This window comes from Semicossyphus pulcher, unplaced genomic scaffold (genome assembly GCF_022749685.1).
Source record: "Semicossyphus pulcher isolate SPU_LCO1_2020_fin unplaced genomic scaffold, fSemPul1.0.p SCAF_5, whole genome shotgun sequence".
Lineage (NCBI taxonomy): Eukaryota > Metazoa > Chordata > Actinopteri > Labriformes > Labridae > Semicossyphus > Semicossyphus pulcher.
The window spans coordinates 17,177,241-17,203,810 of record NW_027211726.1 but is presented as its reverse complement, the minus strand read 5'-3'; the positions used below and the strand labels follow the sequence as shown (position 1 = coordinate 17,203,810).

The window sequence follows — 26,570 nt, the reverse complement described above, 5'->3', positions numbered from 1 at the left end:
CGGAAAAGGTGAATCTATAACCTGAAGATTAAACGACTTATCTGTATGAGATTCTGTCTGCTGCCGTAATAACAGCTGGTTAAAATAAGAGGACTCGCGTTGAATAAAGTAGGTCATCTATAGTAAAATATTACACTCAAAGGCGAGGAAATAAAACAAATCCTTTGCAGGAAGTCGCAGGGGACAGCAGAGGAAACACAACATTTTGATATATTTATATTTACTGCGTCCCAAATCATAATGTCCCCATCCGTCTTTGTCACAACTCCTGTAAATATTTGCACAGACTCAAACACAGCACAGCTTTACATCGTATGGGGAGGGAGTGCATTTAATACACACCCGGTTACTCCTGCGTATATTAACACACACTAATGAATGTATGAGGAGGATGAATGTAACACGGGCCGGGCAGGTGTTGTAAGTGCTTTGTGAGTAATTAGCAGTCATTAGAAAAACTACGTAAGCGTGTGTGTGTGTGCGCGTGTAATGTAGGGGCATGAACAGGCATTTCTCCCCCGAGGAAAGCGGGAAGAGAAATGAGTCTCAGCTCTGCACCGCCTGTCATCGCCGTGCTGACCTTTCAGCAGAGAAACAATGAAATATCTGACGCTAATGAGGATGTTGGAGGGTGTGTCTGTGTCTCTGTAACGTTTTATCACTTTTGATAGTGTGGTATTTTAGTCGGCATAATGTTACAAACTGTGCCGCGTTATTCACCACAACTTGAAGTGTAAAAATGTCCATTTCAGGCTTCTACCTCAAAGTCGGTGAGTCCCTGAGTGTGACTAGTGGGATTGGGCTAAAGTGACAGTGAGCCAGCATGTAAAGCTTATTAATTACATTCAATTCCTTCATGACATGTACATTAAGTTTATGCTGATGTTATCAGCTCGGCTGTGCTTTGTATTTAGTGCTAATTATCAAATGTGAGCATGCTAACAGGCTACAAAATTACAGTTCCTGTTCCACATTAGCATGTTAGCATATTAGCATTGTTATTGTGGAGATGGTTTATCATGTTAGCATTTAGCAAAATCATCAATAGCAACGCTACAGAGCCGCCATGCAAACTCCTCGTCTGCTGAAATGTTACAGCTTTAATTTAATTTGTGAATAATCTAAATCCCTCAGCCTCAGCCCTACTTTCTGTTCAGTGCTAATTAGCACATGTATGCTAACAGGCAACAACAGGATAAACATTATACCTGTTAAACAGCTGCATCTTAGCATTGTCGCTGTGAGCGTGGTTAGCATTAAGCTAAAATCATCACTGTGCCTGAGTGAAGCCTCACAGAGCCGTCAGCATGGCTGTAGTCTCTTCGTCTACTTTTGAGTTATTGAAAACCTAACAGCTTTAATTTAAATATTTAATCATGGGAGAATTCTTAAGTGCTGCAGAAGATGCAGGCAGTGCAAGAGCTAGGTGCTAAAGCCGCCGAGGTAGCTGTACTCTTTAAATGATTCAAGGTGCAGAGCGAATACCGTGAAGCGAGCAGCTCATGGACGCCAAAAACTTCATTAAAGCAACAAGAACACAAGCACTCTGCACTTCTTCATGAAAAAGTCATGGCTGTCTTTCAGTAAAGGTTTCCATAAAAGTAGTCTAAACCCCCTCGTGTAAGAAAACGTTTGAGCTTCTTCTTCTGACTGTATCTTTGTGGATGAAAGCAGAAGATAGACGCAGCGGATTAATGGTGACGGCGGTGACGTCTCAGAGGCTCATTTGCTCCCCCCGTCTGTGTGAAATGCCAGTGTGGCTCTGACAGAGGCCAGACGCTCTGTGTTTGTTTTCTCACGGGGATGAAACCCTGACGGATGCTGGATTTGCCCGTAGCTGTGGAAGTTGCTTTTCCTCCACTCTCGCCTCTTCGAGCTCTCTATCTAGATACATTTTCCCTCCTTCTTTATTCTCTCTCTCTGGGTCTAAAGAACATCTGTCGCTCTCAGACTTGTAATCCCTTCTCATGCTTTCATGCGCTGATATTCTCTTTTTTCAATCTCACAAATTTCACAAAATGACACCGTTACACAAGCAAGAAGCATTCGAGCATTTTTCCACAAATAACAGGAGTCTGAATCTGGTCCGACAGATGTTTCAGGTCAACACATTTCCTTCCATTCTGCTTTTCCATTTAGTGCATCTCTCAAACACTTTCCCTGTAGCTTGTTGTCGAGATATTTTATTGAAATGCAGACGTGATGTGGAGAAAAAGGGGTTAAAGGAGCTTGTTTGGTTGAATCAGCTGCAAAAGCTGCGAGATTCTACATAATTCATGACACTATCCAGGTGTCACTCTCTCTCAGCTTCCCCTCTCTATCACCCTCTTCCATTAATTCATACCCTTTCTGTTTCTTGCATTTATCCTTGCCCTGCGTCGGATCCTGAAAGATTAATTGTCTCAGCATGTTTCTGCAGGAACAAAGAGTTTAATGGCATCTGTGTCTGTGAGGCGACTTCCCTGTTTAAGCCGGCCCATGGAATATTTATGAAGTTATTTAGAAAGGGCCAGGCATGGTGAGTAATGGCCCTGCTTGGTGATTCACAGTGAGGCATGTCGTCGCTGAGATGGAGGGCTGGGTGGCGGGACATGGCAGGTCTGGGCATGGATACACACATTAAACTCAAAGCGCACACACACACACACACACACACACATGAAGGCAGGTCTGAGCAGGCTTCAGACTGACAGTCACATGATGTTCTCATATTTGTAACTGTGTCTGAGAGCATCAGCCAAGGTCGGCACAAAGGTTCATGTTCAGCACCACAGACAGCTCCTTTTTACATCCCAGCACACCAACGCACCACATCATGAGGTATATTTGGATTGATTTTCTATTTAGGCTTTTTTATAGATTTTTTTTGATAGCGTCTCTCTCTGAGGAAGGTGTTTCAGTTTATATTTTCCTTTTTATTACATTTAGAATTTGGAAATAAGCTTTTCTTAGTCTTTAAGCAGGCTGTGAGTACGCTTAATTTACAGACTTTTTTAATGCTTTTTGTCAGTGTCAAGTTTCTGTAAGTTTAAAAAGATCAAAACTGACATGATTGATGGAAATAATTTCATCTCAGTGGCATCAATTGAAACTGAATTTTCTATAAATTTTGGAAAATTGTGCAAAAAAAATTGTTCTTCTGTATGTCTGTTTCCTGCTTTAACAATAGCAACTAACTACAAGGGCTTATGGCCATTGTTGTACTGGAAATAAGAGCCCAGGGATGAGGATAATATGAAGAGAAAATACCCAGATTTTTATTCTCATTAATTTGTGAGTTATTCCATTTGTCTTGTAAATTCTCAGGGGTTTTTTCTTGGTAATTTACCACTTTAACGTCAGAAATTAAACATAGTTTTTTCTCCTGTTTTTGACTTTAATCTAGAAAAAAATGTCTTAATGTCCTAGGTTTGTGTGTGTGTGTGTTTGTGTGTAGCTGGAGTATGCATGTGAACAGTTTGTCCAAACTCAGCAGGTGTTTCAGAGTCATCCAAACTCATTAACCGGACAACTCCCGCCGTAATGACACTCCTGAGTTACCTGCTGCGCTCTGATAAAAACAACAACACAATCTCCCCCACACACTCACAAAACGGACCCTCGTCCACACACGCCTATGAAATGCCACAGTGTGTGATTGAAACGCTGCGCCGAGTTTGGACTTGCCCAAAGTCACTGAGCTGTAGTTTTAACACACACATGTGCTGCCCACACTCACAGTCACAGTCATGATGAAATGTCATGTCTGGGCGAGCAGTCATCGTCCATTCTGAAGAATAAATAGCAGCAGTGAATGTCACACTCAGGATTCTCAAATGTGTGTAACATAAGGAGCTTCAACTCAGTATTCTTTTGATTATTCATAGTTTGTGTTGTGTTCAGGAACGGTGCTGTAATGAAAGTAGATTGTGTCTGTCGTGTGCAGTCCAGCTGTCTGTGTGCAACTGCAAAAGCTGACGAGGTCGTGCAGGAGAGCTGCAGGATGGAAGCAGAAGAAAATACGACTGCGTGCATCACAGTTAACATAGACTTACTTTCTTATTGACATTAAAAAATGTAATCGAACATATATTCAGGCACATGCACATCTGAAACAGGCACCATCTATATACTATGAGTGTTAGAATTAATTACATGTCTGACCCACTGAGAGAGACATTACGCAACATGCTGACATGTCATTAGATTAGTCAGTATTAATTACTGGATAATGTAACGACTTATGATTCATTAGCAGTCACTCAGGGCGAAATATGAACCAGAGCAAGACTCTCCGAGAGCTTGCTTAATAAATCTCAGTGTTCTCTTTAAATCACTGCTGCTTCTATAAGAGTTTAATGAGACATGAAGGTAGCACATGCTGAATAAGAGTGCATGAAACCTCTCATGATACGTTTGTGTCCCGTCTCATTGATTATTTTCAGTGGACCCCCTCTCTAAGCAGTAACGAATTATCAGTGGAACTAGATTTTTTGTCCGAGATCACACATTAGTATGCTAACATAAGTGTTAGCCGAACATTAGCTTAGAAAGTGGTCCCATTAGAAATGACTTCTTAAGTCTGGAGGTTTCAGCAGCTAATCCCTCCCGCAGGTCTCCCTCCATGAATCATGATGGAAGTGGAGGACGGCGAGAGGAGGAAAGGCCGAGCGAGCGTAGAATCCCAAGTATCCCTCAAGTCGTGACACGAGGATCTCATTCGGCAGTCAGAAACCACTTCACACACTTGTCAGTTGCGGCCTCGTGTTACAGGGGAAGCTCCTTCAGGGTTTTCCACCCCGTAGCCTCGGGCGAACACCAGCAAAGAGCTCTCTAAATTGGAGTGCACAAATAACAACAAACTTGACAGATTGGTGCTTGAGAATCTGAAGTTTTGAGCATCCTTGGAGTTTTTCATAGATTTTCCTGTCCCCTGTCAGCTCTCATCAGCCCCTTTTGGACTGAAGTGGTGCGGTGGATGAAACACGGCTCAGCCTGTGACAGCGCTGCCATGCTCATTTTACTTGCATGCTTTCTCCAAGGAGCTCCGTGGATGTTATTTACCATCAAACTCTCAAAAACAAGCCCCCCCCTTCTATTTTACACCAGAAATATACTTCATACTCTCGACAAACTGAAGCTGTTTTCCTGAAAGGACCCTTACCTGCAGGCCGTGTCAGAACACGAGTCTTTCACTACACACACGCACACGCAGTATATAAAACCTGTGTAGCTGTTTAAAGTCCTTACTGAGGAAACTGAGATCTTGTGATCTTGGAAAAAGTGCATTTTGTATGCCAATCAAAACAACATTTAACATTAAATCACGGAAGAAAAGATACATCCATTATCTATACCGCTTATCCTATTCAGGGTCAAAGGGGGCTGGAGCCTATCCCACCTGTCAGTGGGTGAGAAGCAGGGTACACCCTGGACTGATTGCCAGTCAGTCACAGGACTGACAGAGACAGAGACAGACAACCTTTCATACTCACACCTACGGGCAATTTTAGAGTTACCAATAACCGTCTTTGGACTGTGGGAGGAAGCCGAAGTACCCGGAGGGAACCCACGCATACACGGGGGGAACATGCAAACTCCACACAGAAAGGCCCCCTACGTCCAAACCGGGATCCGAGCTCGGAACCTTCTAGCTGTGAGGCGACAGCGCTAACCACTGCTCCAGAAAAGATACAGAATAGAACAAAGCTGGGCACATAAAGCTAATATAACACCTTCTAATAACAAAGTAAATGTAATATTGTTCAACTTCCACTGTGGTTTATTGTTCCTTGCATTCAAAAAATGTAATGTGATTGATTTTGACCATTCTGTACTACATTTAGGCCTTAATAATAAACCAGATGGAAGCAGAGACATGGCTCTCAATATTTGATGCAACAACTCTCTCTTCATCAGTCTGTTCTAGAAAGGAGAGACAAAAGAGAATTCTCCTCAAAATAAAGGTTGATCTTTACACGCCCTGCAGTTACAGTATCACCATCCCTGGGTTTCATTCAATCTCAAAGCTTTACTTATTCAACCCTTATGTAATGTCTTTTTGTTTTCCCCATGTAGAGGTGAACTTATCATTTATTTGTGCACGTACACGTATGAGCATGTAAGCTGGAGAATTTTCAGTTGTTTTTCCTATAATTAAACAATTGTGTTTCTGCATTTTGTGTGTGAGCATGCGTGTGCGTGCATGTGTGCGCGTGCATGAGCATGACTCACTCTGTCTGATCTGACATTTCCCTCCAGGAGAATCTGGCATGAGGTGCACATTATAATCTGCACTGTAGCCCTCATATCTGATGCTGTGAGATGTGAGTTGTGGTTTATATATTGAATAAAAGCAACCTGGGGGCCGCTCTGCATGGATGGAAGAACTCACAGCTAGCTGCAGTTTCACAAGCCTTATTGTATCTAAAGGAAATATGATCGTGTGGAAGCAGATATGCTGCTGAATTTGTTGGATACGTGTGTCAGTCCGGAGCGCCTCACGGCTCACTCGCTCTCATTTTCTCTCCCCTCCATCTGCTGTCCTGTTTTCCCCTCGCTCTCCCTCTGTCCTCTAATGCATCTTGACCATTGTCGGGGACTGCACGCTAAAACGGTTTGGTTACGTAATTAGAAACCACAGAGGAGGAAAGGCTTTGCCTTCTCCCTGTTTTCATCCTCGAATATTGAAGATTGTTCATGTGCTTCACTTCCTCGCTGATGTTCAGTACAGTGGGAACCTAAAAATACATGAAATCCAATACTGCAGACAAATAGCAGTTTATTTTGTACAACACTATCAAGCCCTTGCTACGCCTTCTAGTTAAATCTAACGTTTCAGCTTGAATCGGTGACCTCATTCTGCTGGCTTTTTTTATTTCATGACCATTAGTTTTAGGGAGGAGAGCAAATACAACCCAGCTGCCCTGCGGGTGTGGCCACTAAATGATGAAGCTGATTCATGATTATATGTCCTGACCCTTTACACTTGGAGGTAACACATTTGGCCTTCAATCTCCCCAGAAAAATGCTGCTTAGCTTCTAAGATAATTCCTTGATCTAGGTTTAAGTTGACAAATAGATGAGAGAGCAGTCAGTAAAAACAGTAATTATCCTGGTTTGCTTTAAAGACATTACTTGAAGCTTCTATTAACCTGAGATGACCTTTAGTCTGCATTGTCAGTGTCTGTACATCGATGCTGCGTTGTTTGCTGCAGCATGAGAAGTCCTCCGTCAGCCTGCTCGGTCATCCACCCAGCTGTGGTTTGCATGTCTGTGTACCTGCTGTCTTTGCATCCTGCACACACGCAATCTGTGACTGGACCGGAAAGATGGTGCTGACGCTGCTTGCTGGACACACACACACACGCACACACACGCACACACACGCTCCCCTTGTCACAGTTGGACATCAGGGCATGCTGGTATTGTAATTAGAGTGAGGATGACACTTTTTCGCTGTGTATTCATCGTGTGGCTGAGCTGCAAGGTGACTCTGAGGGTCGTTTCGCTTAACTTTGTGCACACTCACCGACACACATACACAAAAATAAGCACACACTGGTCCCTGACAGATGTCACAGTGGCATGCAGCCTCCATCTCTCCCTCTTTCTCTCCCTTAAACACACACACACACACAGGTGCACACGAGCACTTAGTCCCCCCTCTCTCTAAACTCGTGTGATTTGGCCAGTTGGGTAATTAGCCCGATTTGACGTCACACTCTGCCCTCAGAGGCCTCACGTTGAATGGACTTTGATAAGAGCGTGACAGACGACAGCTGGCCCACACTGAGTCACGCTTGCATTCACACACACACACACACACACACACACACACACACTCATAAACCGAACCACACATCCACTGCAGGGAGACGACAGTGACCTTTGACTTCAGCCCGGGCCGCACACATCCCTGGAGATAAACAGACAGCAGAAGAGAACTCTGTGCGTCCTCTGAGTTGTGTTTCCGTCATGATGATGCTGTGTGATGTTGTGGAACATCACTGTACCGGTGTGCTAATTTAGTCTGCAACCACCGACTTGGAACGCCTCTCCGCTTACATAGCTTGTGATGCGTTCACATCATAACGCTCGGTAATCACGAGCATCTGAGGCGGGAAAACATCAGCCTTCTGAGTTGTAAATCCAAGTCATAAATATTGCAAACTTCTAACAGTGACATTATCTCCCACGTGGGGAAGACTTGCCGAAGTGTCAGCAAAGTTGTTGCAGGATTGTTGCATGGCTGGCAGTTGCACCTAGCTGTTAGTTTGTTGTTGTAAATGGGAAACTGTTGTTGTTATCCCTGTCTTGTCCACAGGGAAGTTGGTTAAAAGGCCGTTGTTCACCAAACCGTATCTATATGTCATCATTCTGTAGCGACATATGGTCACAAAATGACCCACCATAACCATAAAGCATCAAGTTGTGATGATCCCTGCGGCCATGTGTCCCAGTATCACCTAAAGTGGTCATCACAGTGTCCTGTTACCTGCTTTATGGGTGGCTCAGCGAGCGAACATCTGGCTGTGCAGATGGATGTAATGCAGGACAAAGAGAACTCATTATCCATCCATCTAACTGTGCTGATGTGGGCCCATATGCTCGGCCAAAAAGAGCCATGAATTGTGACTTAAATTGAGAGAGTTCATATCTACCCCGCTGTTTCCCGGCATGACATCCAGCTACAAGCTTATGTGTGTGTGTGTGTGTGTGTGTGTGTGTGTCCCTGGATGTGTGACTCATGCATCGAAAAGTGTCAGACTCCTCGGGCTCCTAATGTGTCCAGTCGCCCACCCAATCACCATGACCGTGTTAGCCCGCCTGTGGGAGAGAGGGCTGTTTCTCAGTAGAAGGAAGGAAGAAATGAGAGGTTTTTACGTAACCTGTTTCAACCAATTAAACAGTCCAGTTCACAGCGGTTCACAAGAGCTGAGACTCCCAGTTTATTAGCTGTTAAAGGGACATCGGTCAAGGCACAGTGTAGTTATTAATATCTATATGTAAATAAAGAAGGAGAATTCAATTTCAGTTCAGTCAGGTCATGAGTGACAGGTGTAGTGTCACACTGAATTGTGGGATTGTTAGTAGAAAGAAATACATGCCATGTATGTTCCACTATATACTGCTCAAACCTTGTTAGCATCTCCATGTGGTGTTCTTCGTGTGCTACAAGACATATCAGGGACAACATCAGCAGTCATCTCCACCTGCTTTTAAACTGCAGTGTACCAAGGACAGGCTGAACAACACGTTTTCAGATTGGCAGGTTTGAGATGTCACAAACCTAAGGAGCCAATCCTGTTAATGGACGGGGTGATGCTATGCATATCATTATGTGCAACCTATGGCAACCACTTGGGCGATGCGCAAGCCAGCTGTATCTGTCATTTTTGCAAACTCACTACTGACTATTAACATTAATGTTACTACTACTGATTACTACATTTCAAGCTAGCTGCCACTAAACGATGGCAGAGACGTGTTTGTTTTCATGATGAAGGGGGCGGTTGAAAATGTGCATAGTGGGCGGGGACTGTGCAGATTGTGGAATTTTTAATGAGGGAGAAGGAGGAGATTTTTATAAGGTAATAAAACATATTTTGCAGAAAAGAAACATATCCGACACAATTTATTATTTCAAGCAGAGTATTTTATATGACTTTTTTTCAAACATGACTGGAGCTGGTCTTTAAATTTCACCTTCTGTATTCAAATAGATTGGTAGATAGTAAATAGTCAAAAATGTAGTCAATAAGGAGCTCTTTAGGTGAGCTGTCATATTCTGGGTTTCTTCCTTATACTTTATTTAACTAAAATTAAAAAGGTCTCACCCACTTGTCTCCTTACAGAAAGACATTGTCATCACTTCATGAGTTACAGCCCTTAATATGAAAACAATAGTAACACTTTGGGGGTTTAAAGTAGTTTCCAAATGGCTCCTCATTTTAACACACATGAATAAACACACACACACACACACACATACACACACAGCCACAGATTAAGGTCGCATGCAGCCCAATGATTGCAGGCAAGAGCAGCAAAGAGCTCGGTGGTGCTTCTGCTTCTTCAACAGGGTCCAGTCAATCCTGCCACTCAGCCCAATCAGTCAGTGTTTCACTTTAGAGCAGATGTTTGATTTCATCATCGCGGCTTCAGTTTTGTTGCAGCATCACTCTAAAAAAAAAAAAAAAAAGGAAAAAAGAAACACGGCTGGTTTAGTGCTAGTAAGGCTTAGAGCAAAGTTACCTAATCACAGTAACATGACTTTGCACTCACACAGTGCCTTTTCAATTCAGGCGGATAATTTCAGATGCATTTGTGCAGCGGTGGAGTGATTCAGCCGTGACATTTCAGCTAGCTGCAGAGAAGCTGAAAAAGGAAAGAGGAGTTGTTTCCTTTTTTTCCTCCATGTGGACTTTTCATCTGCACGAGCCATACATTCACAGAGCTTGTAATGCTTAGAGGCTGAATGGAAAAGAGTGCAATCTGCAAGGACTCTATATTGAATGCCTTGGATTTGAAATCGATTGTAGACTGTAATGCTGCAGATCTGATTTGTAGCTTTAATTTGAGGAGAACACGAGTCATCTAGTGAGTTGGGAAGACTCTCCTTAAACAGATCTGTATGTTAAAAACTACATTTAGATTTGACCCCATAGCGACCGTTTCTCCAAGGTTTCCCCTCTTAAATTATTTCTTTGTTTGATGAAATACTCAGTGACTCTGCAGCCATTTCGATAAGTTTGCCATAAGACCATTACAATGAAGAACACTGTTTGCGAACTATTTTGAGCATCAACACGCCTCATTGCTGTGCTGCTTCAGGTCCTGCTGAGCCCTGTGAGAGGTAATAAAACTGTCTGCACGCCTTGCAAAACCTCAGGATGGAGAAATTTCTGCAGAGCCACCTGAGACTGCTCACTGTCTGTATCGCCCAAATAAGCCTTGACGTGTAATTCCTCTCACCTCGCCACCTCTGGCTCTGTTGGTCCAACCAATAAACAACCTGTTTTCCTCAGAGGTCACTCCGAACTTCAACCTTTCCAACAACTTTTAGCAGTTTGCTAAAAACGTATTTGATTGAGTTAAATCCACCCCTTCTTTCTGTTTTTCTTCCCGTCCCTGAGTGCGATGGACTGTCGACTAAGCAGCCAGTCAGCATCTGTTTTGGCTCACCTCCATTAGCTTCCTGATTGACTACCGGCACCAGTAGCACATCCCCTCGCACATTTCTCCACCTCGCCCTCCCCCTTAAATCTCCCATCCATCGCTCCAAATCAAGGCTCAGGTTGCTGTGCCCATGGCCTGCGGGCATCACTCATTATACCGTGAAGTTTCAATCGCTGCCTGACCCCTTCCATCCAATTTCATGGCTGCTCGCGGTGGGCCTGTTCCCCCGCTGCTCTGCTCGGAAAGTCTCTAAATGAACCAACCTTTGGCTCAAAGCCGCCACTCATCTCTGCGAGACGACGAGAGGGAGATGAATTTAGTTCAAATGAATGTCAAGCCTTGTTATTCTACCGCTTGGTTAATATGGTTTGGGCACTCAAGAGCCCTGGCTTTCCCTCTTCCCTCTCATTCTCATTTCACACACACTCTCGCTCGAAACGTGGGGGTTGAAACGCTTCAGTTCACTGCTAATAAACAGAATCAACCACCTCTGGCTTTGGAAAATGAAAAATCTCGACTTAATCCAGTTGGAACAGAGTTTGCTGGTCACAATTTGTCTCCAAGGGATGTTTTGCGTTTGAAGCTAAATTTTCAATAACAGCCTGGATTCATAAAGGGGAGCTGTATATCATAGTCAGTGGTTGTTTCAATGCAATAACCTGTAAACACATTAACTTCCTGCCATGTCTGTAAAGATGAATCAAAAGATCCCTCTAAGGCCAGTTAGTTTATCTCTCATGAGCAGTCACGTCTTATCTTGCTTCGTATCTTCTTGAAAATGTTGTATTTTAAATATGAATCTGGCAGAAGTCTGTGTCTGTATGGTCATGTGTGATCGTCAAACACCCATGATTCTTTTGAACCTTTCTGCAACAGTTAGCCTATTTCATGACTGCATCTGTAACATTGTCTAGCTAAGTAATGCTTAGTTACAGTAACGGTGTGTGTGTGTGTGTGTGGGCTGCTTCTACCTGTTGTTGTCCACGTCCCTTCAGGCCCAATTACATATTTATGAATTGAAGGCCACCATACGGCATGAGTCACTCAACGAGGTGAAAAGTAAAAAGTAAATGTACCTTTGCTGGCCATCTAGCTGCTCTTTTATTCAAGTGTTGATGTGGACTTTTAGTCATTAGGACTGTTTTAGTGAGTTAGATGAGGTTTTTGATCGTCTTATCAAGATGCTAAATTTGAAGCTAAGTCAGCAGCAGCCAAAAAGCCTTGATTAGCTGGAAGCTAGCAGGGAAAACGGCTAGCTTGGCTCTGTAAAACAAAAACTCCTCTTTTTTACACTTTCATTTTTATATCCATTGAACAAGCCAGATATAAAGTGTTAATAGTGAGAGTTTACCAATATATCTAACTCATTTTTTAAGAGGACTCTGCCTTCGTGCCTCTGTGGTGGTAAAAGTATTCTCTACTTCTGGACAGTGCCAGGCTAGCTGTTTCCCACTGTTTACAGCCTTTCTTTTTAGCTAAGCTAACGACTGCTGGTCATAGCTTCCAAAGGAAGTGAATTTGCTCAAGATGAGTGTGTTTAACAATATATTAAACTATTTATTGAAGAGTATACAAGCAGATACACGCTGCCTTTGTGTTTCTCAGGGGTTTAAATTCATACCAGCACGTTAATGTTAGCTTTTAGCTTCCTTTTTCTCAAGCTCACAGTGTGTGAGTGGCTTTGGAGTTTGTGGTCATTAGATTAATTTCATCATTCATACGTGTGCCTTTCTACCAAGGGGTGGTGTCTGTCTTGAATTTGTTCTCACTTGTTAATACCTTTTTTTGACATATTACTAATTACCTTGTAACATCTAACTGCCTATTCTGTGCTCCGGACATAGTTAGCTACACAGCGAGCTAACACATCTATAAAAGTTGACGGCTAAACTTTTAAGATTAAGATATTTTAACAGTTACGATTTATTTTTGCCGTTAGTAGATAGGACAGCTGAGGAGAGATAGGAAATATTGGAGAAGAGAGCAAGGAGCATGTAGACCACTGTAAACATAATAGAGATTAGAAATATTTCATAATATCATAAACACAATTTGACACAAACAGGCCTATTGTCATAATGAATTCATAGGCCTCCAATGACGAGGCAACTTTATTCACAGAAGTAAACCCAAGGTGACATCCTTTCTCCCTCTTGTGTCCACAGCCAGTGAAAACTGCCACGACTTCCACCCCATGTTCTTCACCCACGATCGCTCCTTCGAGGAATTCTTCTGCATCTGCATCCAGCTGCTCAACAAAACCTGGAAGGAGATGAGGGCCACGAGTGAAGACTTCAACAAGGTAGGCTTCACTGCAGGGGTGTGTTTTTGGGGAAGGTTGGGATGAATTTAAAACCAACTTCTGTGCTCCATATGATTTTAATTAGTCATAAAACAAATTCCAACTAGGTTTTGACATAAGCACACTTGATGCCAGTACACACTCTTAATGAGTGAGACTTTTGAGTTTTCTGTTGACACACTCGTCACAGCTGGAAAGAGTTCAAACACACTTTGAGACAGCTCCAGGGACATCTTTGAAAAAGTTTAAAAAAGCCTTCGCCACTTTCAAATTTGGAGAGTCCCAGTTTCATTCACAGCAGTTGTTTTCATAATTTCCTGTTTATTTGGGACACAGCTTTTGACTTTGTCTAATTATAGTGACAAAACATGAAAAGAACAGAACTGATGAAGACGGAGCTTCAAAAGAATTCATGCAGACATTTCTTTAAAATGCCAAATTAACGCATTCATATAATTGATTGAAAAGTATATTCATTTATTTGTTGACCATATGATGAAGACTGACACATATAATCAACTGATATTTGATTATTTGTGGCACAGATGTCAAAACACATTGAAGAATTTGGCAATGCTAACATTTAATTTGTGTCTGATACATCAGCTCAAAGGTTTGTAGTGTAGGTTTGAGCGCACACAAACATTGTAGGCTTTATTATTAAGAGGGATCCTGGCCCCTCAAGATTACAAAGTCAGATATATGTGACCTTCTAGCAGTTTTGTCTGATGTACATTATTAAGTGACTTAATACAGAAATATGTCACAGTAGGACTTACTGCCGACTTCCTGTTGTCGACACTGGCATGAAGCACAGTCACGCAACTCACTTGAAAAGTAATAATCATGCCTCAAATGATTTAAGCCATGAGAGTGGCGTATCCAAGGTTCCCATGCAAATATCAGACCCTTTTAAGCAGCGCAGACACGGAAATTTTGTTTTCCTGTTTGCAAATATGAACATGCTGAAAGGCGTTTCCGTTTTTGGACGCAGATTAGGAGAGAGGAATCTGCATACACATCTCGAGGGCCTCCCCACTTTTTCCTGCATTGTTTCCTCCCTGTTTTGAAGCATTAGCTGCCTGCATTGGCTGAGCCACTGATTAAGCTACTACGTCTTCATTTGGAGCTCATTGCAGTCTGGGCGAAGATGAAAAACTTCCTGTTGGCTGGCTGCTGTTGAGTCGGCTCACACAGGAAATGCGTGCGCGCTGCCAGACGGTGATAGTAATGAGCTGTTTATGACAGATATTGTATGATGTAAATTCAATTGGGCATCAGATGTAGCAGTCAGCGGATGCTGTATTCCTTTCTCCTGATTTGTTAAACAAATTGTGATTATCTTATAGAGAGATACATCAAATAGACTCGCACAAGCTACAAGAAAGGCTTTGTCCAATCTCTGTTTATACTGGTTTGGTCCGAATCCTGTGCTCATATTTGCTGGCTTTGACCTGTATTGAAACAGTTCCTCACACATGAATGAGCCGGTTTCACCTCTACAGGTGACTCTACCTGCAGGTACTGTCTGCACTCATATTGTGCTACATAAATCAGCCTCCAGCATCGTGGAGACACATTTTAAAGAGATTGTACATCTTGTTTCTGGTTGTGCATGTAGTGATGGTGCATGTGCATAAGTGAAGTGATGCTTGAGTTGCATCATAAGCTGATATTTTGCTAAGACATAAATGATGGAAGACGGCCGCGTGGGTTTCATAAGCCGGTCAGAGCTCGTATGGAAGGTTGCAAATAACATCTAAATGTATAAGGTGTTGTTTTGAGACTTGGTGCAGCAGTTTGATCTGAACATATTGTAGTCACGGCGATAAAAACTACCTTTGTAGTCAGTGCTGAACAATAAATGTCAAATCCACCTGCAGTCCATTGAAGTCCTCATCAGCGTCTGTGTTTTCACATTTAGCGCTCGTTAGGAAAACCTTTGGAAGTGGAGGAAAACATCTGAGCCTGATTTTATGCCTGCTTTTATGAATGAAGAGCAGAAAAAAGGACGTTTTGATTGTGACAGAGGATAATTTGTCAGTCAGATAAACCAGGAGTGATCGTCAGTCTCTAACAGGCTCGGACAGACCACCACAACTCATGTTCAGCTGTATTTCTATCTCATCTTGGGGGAGAATTCGACGCCATGAACACACCTCTCCGAGGAAGCTTTCCGATTATCCGATCCCATCCTTCACACCTTTCCCTTGAAGGTGAGCGTCACTTTCGATTGAGTCCTTCTCCCCCTCTTCCCTCCCCAACCTCCCCTCTCCTCACACTGTACCTCGGGAGTTTAAAATTCAGCAGCAGCTTGTCGATATTGAGACAGTCTGGTCTCGCAGGCTTCCCATCAGCTAAATGGTGCGTGCGCGGCTTCCAGTTAGTATCGCTGTGAACTTTCAAACTCTCTGGAGACATCAGAGCTTCTGGTGATGTCTTTTCTTTTTCTACCCAATTCTGTCAACGAGAGAATGAGCTGTTTATCTGAAGCTGACGTTTTATAAAAGAGGAGAGAGCAGAGGAGGAAGATGTCCCAAAAAAGCACACTGGGGAGGCTCAGTGTAAATCCCACTAAATCCTGAGCATTAGCTAATACAGATAAAAAAAAATATCAGTTATAAGAAGAAGATGGTTAGAGGGATGTTCAAGTGCATTACAGGGTCAGGATGGTGAGTGAGAGTAGATGAGGTGGATAAAGTAACACACATCAATCAACATTTAAAGTCACACTGATTTTTTTAGTGTGTCTTTGGCTTTTGTTCCGTCATGTGCTTTATAACTGGGAGGGTAGAATTATAAAGAAAGCGAATAAACCAAATGGACAAGTGGGTTATTTATTAATGGGAGTACAGCCACATTGTCTTCAGTCTCGGAACCCATCAGCTAAAGTCTGATGACGATGTATAGCTTCTGGGAGCAACGGCGAACATGTCGGGCATTCCAGTTTAGCCAGCGTTTAGCGATTAGGACTTCCAGTCAAGACTTATTTACAGTCCAGTTAGCAACTTGAGAAGCGACCGTGTGTTCAGATCAAAAGTGAAGCGAATTTCGCCCCTCTAGATATGTCAGCAAAATAAACGCCGTCAATTCATGGTTCATTAAATCCCCCTGAGGAGCACCCGTTCATCCGTTTCTGGTGAGTCTCAGTTTCACTGTAAATAGTAAGTTACACAGAGGCTGCACTCTGGCTAACTTCAGCGGTATGAACCCGAAAAAGAAACAGATTTTCTTGTGATTGACTTTAATTAACGGCTCTTAAATTTGCAGAAATAAGAACATCCTGTCCTCAAGGGGAGAAGAAAACTACTTTTAAAATGCTCGTTTGTTCAACGGAGGTCAGATCGATCATTTCTGACGCATTCGAGGAAGTCAGGGATTCTAAATACTAAACGGCTTTCATGACACAGCGCCAAGCGAATTTGTCTCAAGGTGATAGAACGGACTGTTAGCTGTTAGCACGCAAATGTCAGTTTATAGAGATGAATAAGCTAAATCATTGTCAGATGATGATTGGGATCTGTGATGTTATTACGACAGGTTACGTTGCGCATACTTTTGCTCTCCTCATGGACTGTTTTTCCTGCATACGCTGCAGCATGCTGATGCGTGATGGTCAATATTACTCGGACTACAAGCGTAAAACAAACGGAAACCAGAACACTTGCCCAACTAAAATTTGGTCGCATCCTTATACATTCTATAAATAGAGATAACGCTGTCTTAGAAAGGAAAAAAGGGGTTTTGTAGAGAGGAATCCAAACCACTGAGATTTAACACATGAGGTTTAGCTAGGTTATCATATTTTGTTAGATATATGTAAACCTCCCCATGTTCAAGTTGACGCATGAAAAGTATTAAGACACTTCACAGGAGGAAGAGAGAGGGATTTTGTTATTAAAATGATTTTTTTTTTTACATAAATTTGGCACAAATTAAGATATAACTGAACAATTAAAACAGAGAAATGGGATAAACTTGCTAAACTTCTTCTGTAATTCACTGCGCTTGTAATGAAGAGCGGTAAAGATAAAGAGGACTCATTGAATGAATAAAGCGATAGAATAAAACATAAATTAATATTTCAAATAAAACTTAAAGGGATTAAAAGCAGGAACATTAATGCAAGCTTGGAAGAATAACATCAAAGATAAATACTGTTTTGCCTCGTTATGGTGGCGGCATAATGCAGTAAGAGTCCAGGATCAGTTAAACAGAGCGTCCGACAGATGTCTGCTTTTTGGACCACTGTCAGAAAATAAAAGACCCCAGTAAGTCGGCTGCAGTTCAAGGTTGTAACACTGTAAAATTTGGAAAAGGGGGGTGAACATTCATGCAAGGCACTGTGCTTAAAAGCAATGTGCTTCATGTTACTATCACTGATTTGATACACCAATTGCTCACGTCCTGTAATTTGTTATAGATGTCTCAGACAGATCCGCCTGTGAGGAAACCTGAACAATATTTCTGTTTTGTAGAAGGACTATAATCTGTAAATGTATTCATGCTACCATTCGGTTCTTCATTCAGTATATGAGCATGCATCCTCTCCAGGGTGTGTGGAAGGATAATAAGCCGTGTCAAGGATAATTCTGAGGGCTCCACTTCAAAACGCGACTACTGTAGGTAGGTACCTGCAGCTCCCACAGCCGCTGCCCGACACCGACGGCGCCGAGCCTCCGGAGGTGTGGAATACTAAATCACCTCGTTCAGGTTTTTATCAGTGTTTGGATACGTGCACGGCGCTGTGGCCTGCGAGCGCGCGTGTGTGTGGACATTTCTTAAACACTTGGCTCTTCACGGCTGAGCGAGCGTCTCCCCCTGCACACACAAACACACAAAGACGTGAGCACGCACACAAAAAAACACACAGGCTCTTAGATGCATTTATGCTCATTTAAGACAAAGGCACAGAGGCTTAAATGAAGCTTAAAAACACTGTGGCGCTTAAGCCCACACACACACACACACACACACACACACACGGTGGAGCCACTTTACATTCTCTCTTGTATTCTTTCTGTTTAATAAAATATGTGCGTAAGGAGAACAAGAGGTGTGTGTGTGTGTGTGTGTATATGCTGGGTATGTGTGTGTGTGTGTTTAATGGAGGCAGACTGATGCTCCCAGGGCACAGCTACGTCCGTCAGGCAACCGTTTCCCCTGTTTCCATAGCAACCCCTGTCCAATTACCGCTGCACTACTCTGGCTCTGTTTCTGTAAGATGGAGCCACTTCTCCGCTGCATGTGTACACGCCAGTGTTTACGTGCTTTTGTGCGTCTATCAGAGACTCGCAACGGCCGCCTGTCGTCTCTGCATCCAAACGTTTGCGCTGAGAGCTTCTCCTCCTTCTCCTCCTCCTCCTCCACCTCCCTGCTGGAGAAGAACAAGCCTCCATCTCTCCCTGTGCTCGGGGAAGAAAAAAAGAAAAAAAAAATTCCCTCATTGATGTAGCAGCTTGCAGCCACTCACGATACCCCTCCTCCTTCTTCTCCTCCTCATCTCTCCCTCCCTCCCCCCCTCCATGTAAACCTCTCTCTCCTAACACACACACACTTATCATGTGATCTACTTGCAGCAGCACCATTGGCGTGTGTGATCGTGGCGTGTGTCCAATCAGGGCATAAGCCCAGAGATCAACATAAGCGAAGCAGAGCAGCCTGGCTGATGCTCTTAGAGTCACAGAGGGAGGGAGGACAGGATAGTGAGGCTTACACAAATAGAAATATCATAGTAAAAGGGAGTAAAGAAAGGGAAAGGAGGAGTTTATTTTAGTGGGGGGTTGTTTTTTTTTATTTAAGGGAGGGGGCTGAGGAAGAGGATCAGTCAGGAAACCTGAAGGAACAAATATCCAAGGCAAAAAGAGGAGGCGCACAAGCTGTGTTGACAGACGAGTCTTCCCTTATTGTGGCTAACGCTCAAGCTAACTGTCCACAATCAGCTCTTCCAAGGAGCCATCTGCCTCCTCCATCCATCCATCCCTGTCTCCCGCCGGGCGATTAAAAAACTCCGTCTCTGGCAGGAGCACGAGGATTCATCCGTCACTGTGGAGAGTATCACACCGCACTTGGAAACATGGAGGTGACATGTAAGTAAAAAAAAAAAGAGTTGAAATGAGAAGAAGAGTGAGTGGCTCTGGATGGTACTAAAGGAGGAAGAGGGAGTGTTTGTGTTGTTGCCTGGGCTGCGGAAGAGGAGGAAGAGGATGGGAGAGGGAAAGAAAAAGGCAGGGAGAGATGGAGGAGATGGGACAGTGGAGAAACAGATGGGGTTGTGTGGGCTCGGCGAGGCGTAAGCAGGTTAGCCGAGGACTCAGATCGCAGCCCTTTTCATTAAACACACACTCAGTCACACAAAAATAATCCGCTAGATTACAATTTCACCCATTCTCACAAACGCACACCCACTTCTTCTGCTGCTCACCTACCCCCATCTCACTCCAGGCATCATCTGTATTCCAGCGTACAGTGTGTGTGCGCCCGTGTGTGTGGTGGGGGGTTGGGCTTTGTTGTTCTGAATGGGATTACTCCACATCACCAACACCCACCGATTGTCACCGGAGGAATTCGCCGCCACTACCACTGATCTCCTCCACTCCACGGTGTCTCTCTCAGCTCCTGGATGAGCTTCAACCAGTGTTTGAGCCAGAGGGGGTTTGACTCGGGATTAGAGTGAGGTCAGCATCAGACTGTAGAGCAGGACTCTGTGAAACACTGCCAGGACCTGATTTCATTAGTTTTGGACAATGCACAGTGCAACTGAATCTACTTACTGTCCTTTTTCAGCCTGAATGGTTTGTAGGATGGAAATAGTCTCCTGGCTACCACATTCACCCACCATGCTGGATTATTTTGAATTGTTAGTAGATTATTCTCATATGTAAATGATGTATCATAACTCATTCATCAACATTTTTAAGCCCAAAATGTGTTTTTTCCAACTTCAAAGATTTTCTGTATTTCTCTTTTTTAAATTGAATTCAATGCAAATTACACATGTAAACTTAGCTGTTCGATATTCTGACGGCTTCACATTTCATTTTAACATTTTAATCAATGATTCATGAAAAATTAAATGATTAAGTAAAAAGTTTTGGAAAACACACAAGAGCTAGTTTAGTCGAAACTCTCAGATCTGTTTGTTCAAACTGAGGCTACAGCGAGCAGAGTTAGCTTAGTTTAGCTTAGCGTAAAGAATGGATACTGGTAGAAACAGCTCGTTCAAAGGTGGTAAAACTGCTTCAAGTACCTCTAAAGCTAATTTATCAACATGTTATAACTCATTTGTTTTATTATGTACAAAAACCAAAATGTTTAAACAACCCATTGGACTTTTTCTTGAGGAGGCCTAAGCTAGCTAGCTTGTTACTAGGCTAAGCTAACTGCCAACTAGTCTAGCTTCTAATTGACAAACAATAAAGCATATTTCTCAAAGCTTCAGGCTGTTCCTTTAAAGTTATAATCTCAAAGATCTCAGTATGCTCTCTTTGGCGTCACCTTTAGCGATAAGTGATAATTGCGGGAGCACACTTCAAAGATATCCAAACATCGTTGCATGTGTGACGTCCTCAGTTTGCTCCGGTTGTAACTCTTGATTTTCCTCGCTGACGGTCGCTTTCCTTTTTAGACTGTTTGCCTTCATCTGAGCATCGAATTTGTTTCTTTTTCTTTGGATTTTCACTTATTTTTGAAGTTGTATCTGTAGTCATCCATCTTTTCTTTGTTTGTTCAGACATAGTAGATTACTGTTTACTCGCAACACTTGCAGAGAGCGTAAAAGCAGCCGCTTAGCTCCACCTACCCTCTCTGGCAGACCAACCACTGCTGGGTGATGGAAAATGCGTCTCTAACTGGGCTTGTGATTTTTTCCGCGAAAGTCGCCACAGACACCCAGTCTGTAATAATACTGCAAATGCAAAGGCTTTCATCAGTGGGCCATAGGCTCAGTCACCATTGTGTTACCTCAATCTGCGATAGATAGTGACTTAACAGACATTTATTTACATGAAAATCTTCGAGAATATTCCTATTATAGACTGTGAAAATAAACATTAGTTGCTGCTCTGTTAATGCTACAGCAATGTGGAGCAAGTTCAATGGCTAACAACCCATTGTTGTCTGCGTCTGTATCAGTGCCCTTGATCGGAGACCTTGAACCTGGTCACCTGAGCCACTATGACCGAGCACTTGACCTAAAAACACAGAGCAGGGATGTAAAGTAAAGTGTTTGACATTTCTGTTGTGGCTAAGGGTGATACAGAGGAGTGCAGATAATCTGCTTTGTTCAACCACGTTGAAGTCTGACCTCTCCCATGTGGGATTATCCACTGCAGCCCCAGGCCCAAAGCCCCCCCAGCAGCAGCAGCAGCAGCAGCAGTAGGCCGAGCCATTCCTCAACTCACACATGGTTTGGTGTGTAGCTGCTGTCCTCAAATCAATCACACACACTTCATGCTAATGAATGCAAATGATTTCTGTCTCTGCTCTTTAGCTACAGGACAGTTCCTTCACTTCCCCCAGAAGGTTAACATGCGCGCGTACATGATTAATGAAATGGCTGCTGGTGTGTCCGGTCTGATCTGATGTGACAATAAAAATGAGGGTGCAGGTGCCAAAGGTTTTGGGCGGAAGCCACGTTTGGCTTTCAGGAAGCAGCTTGGGACAGTTGGTGAAAAGCGCTGCACGCTGCCATATGCCAACAACTCTGACTGCTGCTGCTGTCGTGCTTTGCATGAAGCGCTAGGTCTATGACTCGTATCAGGACACGGTGAAGCAGCCCCTCCCCCACTCCTCTCCTCTCCTGCAATGAGACCTGCTGTTTTTCTACACCTCCTTCCTTCCCTTATAGCTCGTTTTGTCTTCCTCTCCCTCTTGTGCTCTATCTCTCCTTTTCCTCATCCCCATTCTCGTCTCTCGACCCCCCTCCACCTCTTTTGTTGAATTCAGACAGGCTATTTATATCTTTCTGCCTGGCTGCCTCACCTCCCACTCCCTTAACAAGGTTTGCTTTATTGTTTCTGCACGTTCGGACTTCTCGTGAGCGTGTGTTTGCACATGCATTGCAGCACACTGCCGTGTTTGAGTCCTTGTAGGGATGTCCACGCTTTTAAGAGTTTGTTTTTGTTTGTAGCTTTTTTGAGTGTGCAGCAAAGAGCGGGCAGCGAATGTCAAGATCTGTGCCGACCGTGCTCTTCTTTTTTCACTGTGCATTAGTTTTTCATGAGTGTGTGTTCTCCCTGTGTGCGCCTAAAGGGGGGCATCTCTGATCTCAGGCTGCGTTGGCCCACTCACACTGAGAATCTTGAAGCTAAGCTCACTAATCAGGCCACAGAGATCATGAGCCATTAGCATCAAACCATCAGAGAAAGATGCAGAGCTAACATTTTGTTTTGTTGTGCGACTCTGTCGCCTCATCTTCACAGGAGCTCCGCAGGGAAAGAGAATCTTTTGATTTAGTTTGTTTATTGATAAATCTGCAACACATATATGTAACCCTTCTCAAGCTCACACCAAGTAGAGTGCTCACACACAAAGGCTCTGATGTGTGGGCGTGTCTTATTGTGGACACATGCTGCGACTGGCTGCTGCAGGCCTTATCATTAGTATCACATAATATTCCTGTTTTCATGTATCACAGCTTGAATCTGGGTTTAATTTGGAGCACTTCATCTTGCAATAGGAGGGCGATGACGCATGTAAAGGCAGGCAGACAAACGCAGATATGTATGTGTTACTCGGTAGCTCGCTTTCTCGATTGGTCCACCTTCCTTCACACGAGAAAAGGCAAGCGAGGCCAGAGTGAATCATTGCCAAGAAGTGTAGTTCTTTCTTCTCCCTGAGCTTCTCTGCCATGCTTGAGCACGTTTGCAGCACAATATGATGGAAAGTCTGCATTGTGTGCTCTGCTATGGCTTGACTGCAGCCAAAAACAGCCAACTTTTAACTGGTTTAAATGGGTTCTCTTTGCATTATTAATAGAGAGCATGTCTGAGTTCAGTTTTTCCAGACAACTTTAATTAGATCCAAAAAGCATTAAAGCAGATTTTTCCAGCAGTGATGCATCATGGGCAGACTCCAGGAAAGGTCCCTCGTGAGAGTTATCTTACATAATGAAATAATACCTGATGTTTTGTCGTCCTTGAGTAGAAGTTTAATCACAAGCAATTTACTCATCCCCCTCTGGGACAATTAATGCACAATGTTCATATTTCCTGCAACAACCGTGTCGTAATGAAACACTCATTAATGCAGCCAAGGTCGCCACTTGGCTTTCATCAGCATTTCTTGACTCTCTCGCAGTAAGTGGCGTTTTCCCGGGCGACTTCGCTCTCTAGTCATCCATATGTGCCGAGCTGCGCCTCGCGCTGAGCTGCTTGTTGAAAAAGAGCTCTACTGACAGTTTGTCTGAGCATGCAGCGCTCGCACTCTAAATATGGCAACACAACAGCTAGCAGCAACAGCCGGCGTCCAGCTCGCATCACTCATGAGGAAGGAGGGTTCAGTTTGATGGAGGGAGGCCTGCAGGAGTGTTTTGTGTGTGTGTGCATGGGAATATTGGGAACTTACATGGAATATTCTGTATAACTGTGAAGTATAAGAGTACATTGAAAGTGTCTGTATCCGTCCTGCCTATGATACAGTATGTGCAGTTCCCTGTGGCGCAGTAAAGCTGTAGAACAGCTCCCTAAGGCATCCACTGAGAGAGAAAAGAGCTTACATTCACCCCTCTCCACTCTATTTTATATTATTGAGATACAGTGACTCCCTACATTCGAGCCGTGGGGCGAAGATACATAATTGAAATTTTAATGGATGAAAGTAGTGCCTTTCCACTTAGCTGCTCTCAGCAGGCTTAACGTGGAGCCATGACAGGGCTGTCAGGAGAGTCTAACAAGAGACCCTGAATGTACTGAATATAATCTGGCTCCTTTTACCCTTATTCTCCCCCCTTCATGAAATGCCCGTCTGACCGTCTCTCACAGAACATCAAGTGTCTGACATACAGTTACAAAGATGGCAATACACTCCCCTCCCATCAAACACAGAAGCTTGGTCTGTGGTCTTGCCCTTCAAACTATGACGCTCTATGTACCACTGTCGTCAGTTTTGCAAATGCAGAGGTCAGAGGTCAAGTAAGCATTAAAGGAGCAGTTCGCCCCTGGAAAGAGCTGCTGTCAGTCAAAGCTGGTGTTCTCTGTAATCGATAGAAGTAACAATATTTGAAATTGGCGCCATAACTGTGGAGAAAGTTGTACAAACAGCTCATGGTTTCACCCATTCTACATTCCTACAACACCCAGCATGCATTGTGCCCCTCCCTCTGACAGGAACAGCCCAGCGAGAGACGCTGGAGTAAAACACTACCGTTTAGCTGCAGGCAATGACTCAGAGCGATACAGAATCAGAAATACGATGGGAATATACCGGTGGATCGTCTAAAAAATCTTCAGGTCTGCAGTCTACATTTTAAACCTGACGAGACATGACATCAGAGGCAGACGTCCTAAATTGAGGAAGTTTAGTTTGCCAAGCTCCCTGGCCTCCGCCAGATGTTTGTATTGTATTACGTAGTCTGACGGAGGTTTTCCAGGGCCCATTGGGGAAGCGGATAGCGTCCTTCAAAGGCACAGAGTGACATCTTTTTCTAACATAATGGCATTAGCTCCACATAATAACATGATATGACTGAGGTTGGAAATCGGCAAACTAGCCCTTTAAGAAAAGGTAAATGGACTAGACTTGTATTTAGTCTTCTGACATTCACAAACACGGACTCAAAAACAGATAGCAGAGGCTGCTAACCTGTCCATCAGGATCTAATGTAACAAATTCACACACACCTGTAGATATGCCTTTGGGTGCAATCTCAGGTTCAGTATCTTGCCAAAGTACTCCTACACATACTGGAGGAGCCAGGGATTGAACAGCCGATCTTCTGATTAGTGGACAGCCCGCTCTTCCTCATAACGATCGAACAAACAATCCGTGACATCTGGTTAGATTTTTGAATCGGATCTTGCTGGGAAACATTTCACATTTTATTAATATTTGACATGCAGGAAAAAGGCCAAGGTCAGTTTACCTTTGTGGTCTTAATCAGGTGACCTTCATCAGCCTGGTATTAATAATGAACAGGTGGTTAATGTTAAACTGGTTTTTGTTAGCTTAAGGCACAAAATATTCTTGGTAAGGTTAGTAAAGGATCATTGATTGAGTTAAACATAATACTCGCATAACAGACGTAACATTGTGTTACTCGTCAAGCATCTTGTTTTGTCTTGAAGAACCAAACAGTCTGTTAATTAACTAATGACGCTGCAGACGTGATGTAACCATCGCTCTGATTCTGTTTCTACCGTTCTTGCTGCTCATTTTGTGATCCATATTACTTTTGTCACATTTGACAGTCTCCCTCCTCGCTGCTGGCCGTATTACCCTCCAAGTGGAGATGAAGTTTGACCCGGGTTGTGGCCTGAACGCCGTCTCATATAAAACAATCAGCATCACCGACACACCTGTGACAGTGACAGCAGCTGACACTCAGCGTGGTCTACTGTTAAAGGACAGGATTTCTGTAGCCGGGCCAGTTGGTAGCGCTTGTGGCTCTGCACTGTGTTGTAAGAGATGGTGTGTGTGTGTGTGTGTGTGTGTGTGTGTGTGTGTGTGTGTGCTGCTTTAAGCGAGTCAGACTGAGATCTATGTTTTGTTGTGCCTCCCAAAACGTCCTCTCCCACAGACGGCGAGGTGACGGAGTCCAAAAGCCGGCACAGTTGGCCTTGTTGGCAGAGATTAGTGTCACTATCATTCCGGAGACGGGAAGCTGAAGTAAATTTAAACGAGCTCGTATTAAACAAGTCGATACTTAATTTGATCAAATGCAGACTGCATTTTGTCGGCTCTTCTCCAGGTTTTATGGATAACAGTATATAATTACACTACATTTGTATCAGAGCCACCTTAAACTCATCGTGCTTCATCTTTATTCGATGAATTTTGTCATCTTCTATATTTAGTCCACGCAGCGCTCCTCTCTGTACAGTGTGATAAGAGATGGGCGTCCTTTCATGTCCATCTCTGTGGCGTTTCTTCACTTTGAATGACATCATTG

General features: G+C 43.5%; 1 protein-coding gene across 4 annotated transcripts in view; it reads left to right on the top strand.

Annotated features, from left to right (window-relative positions):
• The window catches only part of elmo1 (engulfment and cell motility 1 (ced-12 homolog, C. elegans)), a 112,136-nt gene that overhangs the window by 68,050 nt on the left and 17,516 nt on the right, over positions 1-26,570 (top strand). For 3 of the 4 annotated variants that reach the window (XM_069681130.1, XM_069681128.1, XM_069681127.1), the window contains one exon: positions 13,326-13,462. In XM_069681130.1, the coding sequence (XP_069537231.1) occupies positions 13,326-13,462 (137 nt within the window). Of the gene's footprint in view, positions 1-13,325; positions 13,463-18,826; positions 19,552-26,570 lie in introns of those variants that run through there. The other variant, XM_069681129.1, reaches the window with a different exon arrangement.